At 34.5% G+C, this 10,279-nt stretch overlaps 1 protein-coding gene across 1 annotated transcript; it reads left to right on the top strand.

The window, feature by feature from the left end:
* Positions 1–431: 431 nt before the first annotated feature.
* On the top strand, positions 432–4,491 carry LOC149143414 (putative disease resistance protein At5g47280). The gene is made up of 5 exons (XM_089448253.1): positions 432–1,354; positions 1,446–1,879; positions 2,183–2,538; positions 3,092–3,303; positions 3,490–4,491. Exons 1-5 carry the CDS (start codon positions 628–630, stop codon positions 4,332–4,334), a joined length of 2,574 nt encoding a protein of 857 aa, XP_089304379.1. The 5' UTR covers positions 432–627; the 3' UTR covers positions 4,335–4,491.
* Positions 4,492–10,279: the final 5,788 nt, after the last annotated feature.

The raw sequence follows: 10,279 nt of genomic DNA, 5'->3' as shown, positions 1-10,279 counted from the left end.
AAATTTAATGTGTTAAATACAAGCTTATTGAATGGGCTTGAAATATGTTCTAAAACTACTTTTGTTTGGCTAAGAACTTATCTAAAGACCCAAAACCCAAAGACATCTGGTAGTAGTGAAAGCCTACCATCATACGGACCACCAATGAATTATATTAGGTGATGTGGTTTTCCTTGAATATTGATGATGAATTAGCCTGCATTGACGAATATCAGCCAAAAATAGACTATCCTTAATATTTATTTGACAACTAAATTAAGATAAATTTTCCCACCATATATTCAAACATTTCATAAACCAAAAGCCTATGTGAGAGAGGTCAACACGCAATCTACGTAAAATAGAGATGGAATAAAATATACATATCGAAAGTTCATGTGAAGGGCGAAAACGCGCATTCCACGAAGCTACCAATCACGATGTCGGCAGTGACTCGGCGCCCGCGTGGGGTAGTGCAACATGTTAATTGGCCAATGGCCATTGGAACACCCCCGGGCTCCTTTAATGCAGGCTTGCTGCCCCTGTAATTTGGTTGTCGAGTGACGGTCTGACATTGTACAGTCGTGAGTGAACTGGGCCTTCCGTCTCAAGCGCTTATCAAATTGGTATCCATTTCTGGGATCGACTATGGCTCTGTCTCTCATTGAAGGTGCAGCCCTGGGTGCAGCCCTTCAAGTAGCTCTGGAGAAAGGATTAAAGCAGCTGGGAGGAGTCTCTGACCCAATAATTTCCGGCAAAACATGGGGTGAAAAACTGGAGGAAACTGTCTCATTTCTAAAGCCTATCATTGATGAATATATAGAGACAAGTTCCTACCCAGATTTATCAGATTTATCAGCTCGCAGAAGTGAGCAGTTCAAAGATTTTCAAGCCCTACTGCAGTCTGCCCGTGACCTTGTGCGAGAATCAGATCAAATACACAGCCTTGATATAAAAGGAATGTACGTCTACGGAAACAAAATCCTAGGGTTCAACGACGAAATCAAGGATTTCATCGCTATTCAAGGCCCACCCAACCTCGCCCTTGATTTGCAGAAAGTAATTGCAGAAGTCAGGAACCTTGGCCGGCGATTCGAACGAACGGAACGTCTCATCCTTCAAACAATAAACCCAACTCAGCTATCTCAAACTCCCATCGATAGGCTACAAGGAGCTACAGCCGCTCAACAGTCCGACAGCTTCAAATCCCAAGTCCCGGCCATGCCAAACGAGGTTGTGGGTTTGTATAAACCTGTCAATGATGTCAAACAAATTCTCATGAAGAGGGATGTTAGTATCATTGGAATAACAGGGATGGGTGGGAGCGGCAAAACCACTCTTGCATCAGCGCTCTGCCACGATCCTGAAGTCCAAGGTAACAACAATTCCCCTCTTTTTAAAAATTTGGTCCAATTTATGCACTCAAGACCTTAGTTTCTATGGTTTCTTCTATTTGTGACCTTCAGCTACCTTTCAAAACAATATCCACTTCATTACCGTCTCACAGCTTCATCGAAATGAAAACGGCCTTTTGGAGATTTTAGATACTCTGGGGGATCGCGTAATTGGTAGTGACAGGCCTCGTTTCCGGAGCATAGAGGATGCACGCAACCAACTGCAGAATAAAATTAATCGAATTGCAGAAAGTACGCATCAGCCAACTTTGGTTGTGTTGGATGACGTCTGGTCGAAGTCAAATCTGGAAACTTTGTTGTTTACAGCAGAAGGATACAAGACAATTATCACAACCAGATATAATTCCACCATTCCAGATATAAATGGTACCCAGCTGTATTCCATGCCTGAGTTGAAGGAAGCTGACGCCCTTTCGCTTTTCTGTTTCTGGGCCTTTAGTCAGACTTCGATTCCAGCAACACCGAAGGAGGATCTTGTTAGACAGGTATGAATTCTACAGTCTATTCTTAATCTCATGGAACCGAACTGTTTCTCTATCCTAATTTTGTTGTGCACCTCATGATAGTCATCAAATTCCAATTTATTTCTGATAACAAAGTGGCATTTCATGACTACCACAAAGGCAGTTCAGTCTTATTAATGTTACCAAATTACTTACTAGGCTTGCAATTGATATCAATATTTTCAACAAAGAGAGCATTTCTGTATGATATAACTTCAGTAAAAGTCATAATACTCTGTTTTTGTGCCAAAAAAAAAAAAAGTTTAACTGGTACTAGGTTTGTAGGTTGCAGAAGGGTGTAAGGGTTTACCACTCGCCCTTAAGGTGATTGGAAGTTCTTTGCATTGTAAACGCCGGCCAATTTGGGAATTTTACAAGGATAAGCTTTCCAGATCTGAACCTATTTCAAAAGATCACAAAGATGTTCTTCTTAGTCGTTTGGAAACAAGTATAGATATCCTCAGTGATAAGGAGAAGCAGTGCTTTTTGGATTTGGGGGCATTTCCGAAAGGTAGGAAATTCAGCGTAGATTCATTATTGGACATTTGGGTATATGTCCACGGGATGGAATGGCCGGAAGCTTTTGAGGTCCTGTTAGAATTTGCAAGTCGAAATCTCATCAACCTCACAGGATATCCAGGGTATAAAACTTGTTTATGTTTGCATCATGTTGCTCCACATCTTTATCTGTGTTTCTCAAATTAAATTCTTGTGCTTGTGGCATCCTTTCACTAGATTAAAGCATTTTTGAGGTAAACTGGGTAAACTTCTGGATTAATCACATAAGATGTTTTCGAATTTATTAATGAAGTTCATCTTCAGGACCTTGGTCCTGTAATGACGTCTTGAAAATGAATCTCATTAGTAGGTTCGAAATGTTGATCAGAAAAAACATTAAAATCCTGAAAATAAACCTCATTAGTAGTTCGAAACGTCGACTTGAAAAAACATCTTATATTATTAATCCAGAAATTTGCCTAAAAATACATTAAAGAAGTTTGCAGAAAAGCTCAGACTTACTGCCAATGCATATGAAAGAAATTTAAGACTCAAGTTTATTTACATGATTTCTAAAAGAATTAGAAACCATGAGGGTAAAGATAAATTGATATATTAATATCGAACTAGATAGAAGGGGGCCTTTGAGTTCACCATTATTGCATTGGCTAATATAGCAAGGTTTTAATGCGTTAGGAGTGCGGCCATCGATTATAGCTGTGCCTCTGAGCTTGCTTTTTCTCAGCATGATGTAATGCGGGATTTAGCCTTCCATCTCTCTAGCCAGAATAGTGACATTCATTGCAAGAGACTTTTCATGCCTCGCAAGGAGGCCAAAATTCCCACAAAATGGCAAAGTACTCTGATAGATCAGTCATCTTCTGCTCAGTTTGTTTCAATTCACACAGGTTAGGCTGCTCATGAAACTTTCGCTCTTTCCATCGAATAATTATTAGTTCAGTTTTCTACTTTTCCAAACAATTTAATAAGCATTTTTATTACTTCAATTTACTGGTATTCCAAACTTATTAAGGAGTTTGATGGCCATTTTTATTAGCGTGTAATATTGATTTTAACATATAGGATTTTGGCAGGTGCAATGGAAGAGAGAGATTGGTGTCAAATGGATTTTCCTCAAGTGGAAGTTTTGACTTTATTCTTTTCTGCAAGTCATTACTGTCTTCCAACATTTTTACAGAGCATGACAAAACTAAAGGTTTTTATAATATACAATTACAGTTCTAAGCGTGCAATAATTAGTGGTCTGCCATGCTTTCCTTCACCTGTTCAGGTTAGGTCTGTGCTTCTTCATAAGTTGATTGTGCCTCCCCCTCTTTACAAGAATTGTAGATCCTGGGCAAAGTTGGAAAAGTTGTCTGTATGTCTATGTGAGGGCCTTGGAAATATCACTCTACTGGATAAGGAACTTGAAGCCCTGGACTTGCCAAACTTGTTGGAAATTAATTTTGACCACTGCAGTGATTTGAAGGAACTACCTGTCAAACTGTGTAAGTCAACTTCCCTGGAGAGGTTGTCTGTCACTAATTGCCATCTCATCGAAAACTTACCTGATGACTTGGGATCGTTAAGCTCACTTAGAGTGTTGAGATTGTCTGCATGTCCAAGCTTGTCAAGGTTGCCACCGTCAATTTGCAAACTTGGCCAACTAGAGTATGTTGATATTTCAATGTGCAGGTCTTTGAAGGTCCTTCCCGCGGAATTTTATTGGCTATCAAGTTTAGAGACGTTGGACATGAGAGAGTGCTCAGGTTTGAAGAAGCTGCCTATTGTCAAACTGAGATCTTTAAAACATGTAATCATCTCGGACAGCGATAAGGAGTCTCAAGAAGTGTGGTTGTCCATCAAAGAATCTGGCATTCACAATCTCATAATTGATGTTGTTGCAGAGCTCTTTAGTTTGGACTGGCTTTATGATTGAACTTGTTGGAAGGACTATTAAAATATATTCTTTGCCAGTTGCTTGAATCTGATGAACGACATCACCGATGTATTTTGAGAGCAATTACTTCATTGTATTTCATGTACATGGAGATTGAAGTCTACTGACCTAATATATTCTGCAATTTTTCAAGTCACTTATGAATTAGGTCATAATAAGGTCATGATAGTAATGTTTGTAAATGAAATCCAGGTCTTCGCTAGATTTACAAATAACCCAAGGCAGAACCTTCTTGAAATTTTATGTTAATATAAATACTAAGATTAATTTTATATATTTTTGTATATAGTAGAATTTTAGGATTTTTCTGTTAATATAAATAATAAAATTATTTTTATATATTTTGTGGATGGGTAGAACATGTTGTAATTAGGTTAAGATGGTGAATATTGGGTAAAACACGAACCTGATATGTTTTATCCAATATTATGAGGTGGGGTGCAAGTAGGGGGATATTGGGTAAAACATACCCCACTTTTATAAAGAGAGAGGGATATAAGAGAAAGACATAAGGATAGAGAGAGAAAAAATGATTAAGGGGGATGGGATGAAGGGAGAGAAGGGGGCGCTTAGTGAAGGTGAGAGAGAGGGTATAAGAAGGATACTTAAAGACGGAGAAAAATGGATAGGGAGAGAGAAAAGGATTAAGGGGAGGGAAGAAGGGGGCTGAGAGGGGGAAGGAGGAATATATAGAGACAGAAAAAAAGAGATAGAGGGAAAAGGGATGGGTTAGAGAAAGAGTGTGTGTCATAGAGAGAGAAACAGAGTGTGACAGGGAAAGGAAGAGGGGCGGATAGTGAGAGTGATATCAAATGGAGACATATGGACAAAGAGAGATAAACACAAAAGGATATTGAAAGAGGGAGAGCGAAAAAAAGAGAGGGAGAAAGAAATAGAGGGAGACATGGGGGCCGGTGGGGAGAGAGAAAGGGGCAGAGATAGAGAGAGTGATGGGGAAAGGAAAAGACAAAGGATATGAAATAAGGGAGGGGGAGAGAGATAAAAAGAGGGATAGGGAGAGATAGAAAAGGGTATGTTTTATCCAATATCCCCTCTACCCTATCCCCATTGATGAAAGTGGGGGTAAAAGGAATATTGATTTATGTTTTACCCAATATCACCTCCACTCCCACCTTCATATGAGGGTAGGATGGGCAAAGGGTCAATAGGAAGATATTGAATAAAATATAAATCCATATGAGAGTGGGGTAAAGGGATTATTGGGTAAAACATACCGCACCCTCATAATTTAAGTTTTGCCCAATATTCCCTCCATCCTCACCATCATATGGGTTTATGTTTTACCAAGTATCCCCCATACATATGAGGGTGGAGGTAGTAGAGATATTAGGTAAAACATATATTGTGAGGGTGTGGTATGCTTTACCCAATAGTCCCCGCACTCCCATAATTTATGTTTTACCCAATATTGCCCCTACTCCCACCCTCTTATGAGGGAGGATTATGTTTTATCCAATATTCCTCGGACCTCCATAATTGGGGTAAAGGTACCTTGATGTTTTACCCAACATGTAAGGGGGACATTGGATAAAATTTATGTATGTCTTACCCAATATCTCCCTCTATCTCAACTATGATATGAGGGTGGGGTATGTTTTACCCAATATTCCCCCTCATATTGGGTAGGTGGAATATTATGTAAAATATAAATTATGGGGGTGAAGGTGGTGGGACTATTGGGTAAAACATACCCCACCCTCTTTGGGGGTGGGGGGAAATCTAGGTAAAACATATCCCATCTTCATATGGGAGTGGTGCGTAGAGGCAAAAGATCTCCTTTCCCTACCCCCAACCTCATTTAGTGTGGGTGGGGAAAATATTGGGTTAAAAACCCCATCGCCATATGAAGATGGGAATAAGGGGGATAATTGATAAAGCATATCGCTCCCCCTAACCTTACTGTCATCAGTGAGGATGGAAAAAATATTTGATGAATCATTCCCTACCCCACCTCATATGAGGGTGGGATATGTTTTACCCAATATCGCCCCCTTAGCCACACCCTCACATAAGAGTGAATTATAAAGAGTAGGTAACGGGTCAAGTCTCACTGGTTCCCATTGGTTGCACATTCCACCCTCTTTGGTCACGCAATGTTGATTCCTTGTCTTCTTATCTTCAAACATTTTAAAAACAATAATTTAAATATAAATTCCATTCATCAAATCCAAAACTTTTGTCAATTATCTTGACGCTTCTATGGATGAAATCTATTATATAAATATACCTTTTAACATGGTGTTGGTATTTGCTTTTGATTTTTATTGGTTCTCTTCAAAGTATGCTTAATTAATTTATTCTCAATTTCATAATATGGTATAATGTTAAAACCTTGTTATTTTACTTTAAATTTTTGATATCAAGATCTTATTAAGGTAGGTTACATTGCAATCCATCTTTTGCATCAATGTCAACGTCTCACAATATGATATTCTATTTAATGTAGTTTAATATTAAATTGACATGATGAGGTGATACTTTATTTTCAACTAAATTTTAATTATATTAATTTGTGGTATTTTAATTTTATTAATTTTCTATAATTTAAGTTTTTGATAATTTAATTTTATTCTTATATTTTAGAATGGGTAAAATTAAAATTAAATATATTATATTTAAAAAAAAATTAAAATGAGTTTTTAGAATTTTTAAAATGTTTTTTATATTAAAAAAAAGTAACAATCATAAAATGATTATATGGATTGTTATATCATTGAGATTCGATTTTATTGAACTTGACTATATGATATTACCAACCAAAATGATTTATAACCAAATTCAAAATCAATGTTATTATAATTGAATTGAATTACACTGAGCTCAACAATGGGCATTGAAACATGTGAGAAAAATTCATTAATAGACCTCAACCCTCTGCCAAGTATTTGAGCCCAAAGCCTTGAGTTCCTTTTAAGTACCTTAGGAGTCTCTTTGCAACACACTAATGTCCTTCACAAAGCTTTTGTATGAACCTAGAAATATCCCAATTGCAAATGAAATATTTGGTCTAGCAAGTTAAATGTGACTCCCCATAAATTATCTATATTTGCACCCTCAAATTCATTCCTTTCTTTTGATGCTGGCTTCAAATTTTGCTCCAATGGAGTGGAAAGAGGATTAGAATGAACAATGACAAATTTATTCAACAACTCTTCAATGAACTTCTTTGGGGAGATGAATTTATACCTTGGATTTCAAGTTCTTTCAATACCCAAGTAGTAGTGAAGATGTCTCATAATTATTGTGTCAAATCTCTCTTTTTTAATTCTTTCTTTATAGCCTCCCTTCCTTATGAAGTGGTTGGATCTTCTACATGAGGGGGAGATGGCACCTCGAAAGTAGATTCTAGAGATTGATATAGGATACGAGTTCCACCCTTCCAAATATATAATCTCCTTATCATTTTCATGAAATGTCTTTACATGAGTAAATCCATCAAGATATTGCTCAATAATCCTCTCATTATAATGGATTCAAGAAAATGACATATGTAGAAAGGATGGAATTTTAATTTACCTCATTGTAAAGATTATATGAATTTGTGGTGTTTGAGTGCACCAAGAAGATGCACTTTTGACTCCATGCACCTAGTTTGTTTCTTTGATCCTTAAGAGTTCAGAATTAACAAGTGAAACCAATAACCCTAAGATGCTTCATCAAAGGAGTCTTTTTCCAAGAGCATGAGATGAAATTCTATTTTTCAAGTAAACTACATAGAGAATTGCATCAACCCAAAATATTAACTTGACATACTTGAAAAAATGGAATGGAATGCATTATACTCAAGAATGTTCTATTCATTCTTTTTGCTACACCATATTGTTGAAGATTTTATGGAATAATGGTTTGATGCTTAAACCCATGTTGGTATAGATAGATTTCAAATTCATTAGCAGTATATTCCCCTCCATTATTAATATGAAAACAATGTAAACTTTGAAACAAGAACTTATATGATTACCCGTTTCGTAGAAGTAGCAAAAAAATGATTCGATTTTGAAAAGTGGTGATGCAGAATACACATTTTTTTAGCATAGTTTTTTACACTTGATATTTTATTTTAATTTTTTTTTTATTTTTTATTTATTTTTATTTATTATTATTATTATTTTTATGTACATCAGTTATTAGAATGTTAGTGATTTGCTTGGTGAGTTGTTGATTTTCTATCAGAACCTTTTTTTAAAATACTTATTTTTTTTACTTTAAATTTTCTAATGTATTAAATGTGAATAATTATTTTTTAAATTTAATAATTTTTGAAGTGGTATTCTTCTTCATATTATTATTATTAATTTTTTTTTTTTTTTTGTAGTGAGGTTTTTATTTTTTTGCATAGTTAAAGAAGAAGGTCGATATTTTAAAGTTTGGATATGCTACATATTTATATATCGTTAATTAATTTTTCAATACACATCAAATAATTGTCTCTAAACAACAATAATTTTTAACAATTGTCATAAAAAAACCATTTTTAACATAAATATAACTAAAAAATTACACATTTTGATAATTTTTTTGTTAGAAATCACATGTCAAAATCACAATTTTTGTAGAAAAATTTAACAAAAATAGTTAAATAATAGTTTTTTCATGTCAAAAAATAATAATAATCACTGTTTTTTTTTCAAAAAATAATGATTCACATAAAAATTAAAGTGAAAATCACATAATACAAATATAGAACACATAAAAACATTAATTGAATGCTTATTCTTCTCATAAAATGTCAAAGTAAAAAACATTACAAGTATGAACTACTTAATAGTTACAAAAAATGAGTTTGATTTCCGAGCATAGCTTAAATTTAATTTACAATATCACGTAATTCAAACTCTTCATCCTTTAGAGTTTCTTCATTGTCTTCTGCCACAATATTTTCTGTTTCATTTTGCTCGTTTTCTTCTTCTAATAGATCTATGATGTCTGTGAATCTCCTAATGTATGTCTTTCCAATCATTCAATGTAATGCTGGTTGAGGTTCCTTTCCCTTTTTTGCCACACGTGTTTCACGAAAATCCCCTTTCTTCAACCCAATTTCTTGCATTGCATCTGGAAGAAATTGAAGAGCATTAATTCTTTGCTGAATAAATTTGCACTGTACTAGATCTTTTTCAATTGCAATGCAATTTCTCCCTTTTTGTAAACAACATGCTAGTGTTGTACTTAATTATCAAGCACAAAAGAAATAATGAAGTAAATTAGTATAATGACATATAAATTAATAAATAAGATATTGAAATTCAATTTTATATAATAAAAATTACCTGAGCTGGAAAATAAATCTAGAACCCAATCTCCTTCATTTGAACATATGTTTATAAGATAGTTAATCAATGACTGTAGTTTTTGATAAATGTTAACTATCTCTCATTTTTCTTTTTTGTCTTCATATTTTAGTTTTTTCATAGTAACATCATAAATCAGTACTTGACTATGACTCTTTCCATCTACACGATTAAAAAGCATAGACATATAGTTATCATCTTTTGCCCAATTATCAATATGAATGAACTCAGAATCATTTATAAATGGTTGATTTTCACGGTTAAAAAGATTTGATGTTTGCATGTAACATGAAATAGTAAAAGTTCAATTAACTTGTACATAAATAAATTTTTTAACATTAATCAAAAATACATTTTCAATGTCTTACCATATAAGTTGCATCCTTGAGTTTGTTTTCCCCTATCTTAATTTTTTCAATAAAGGTTCTGAAACTATTTAGTGCTCCATTTGCATCATTCCTCATTTTTAATAAAATAAACAAATATATGTATAAGTTATAAAATAAAAATAGTATACAGATGAACAAAAATGAATATATAAATCAACATACATTTTTGTTTTTGTATTTTCATGTAAACTTTGTGACTAAATAGATAAATTAAAAAAAGTTAATA

The sequence above is a fragment of the Pinus tabuliformis genome, chromosome X, assembly GCF_031772625.1.
Source record: "Pinus tabuliformis cultivar Carrire ecotype Pingquan chromosome X, CPIR1, whole genome shotgun sequence".
NCBI classification, from domain to species: Eukaryota; Viridiplantae; Streptophyta; class Pinopsida; order Pinales; family Pinaceae; genus Pinus; species Pinus tabuliformis.
Note: the sequence above shows the minus strand (reverse complement) of the source record. Positions and strands in the feature narration are given on the sequence as shown.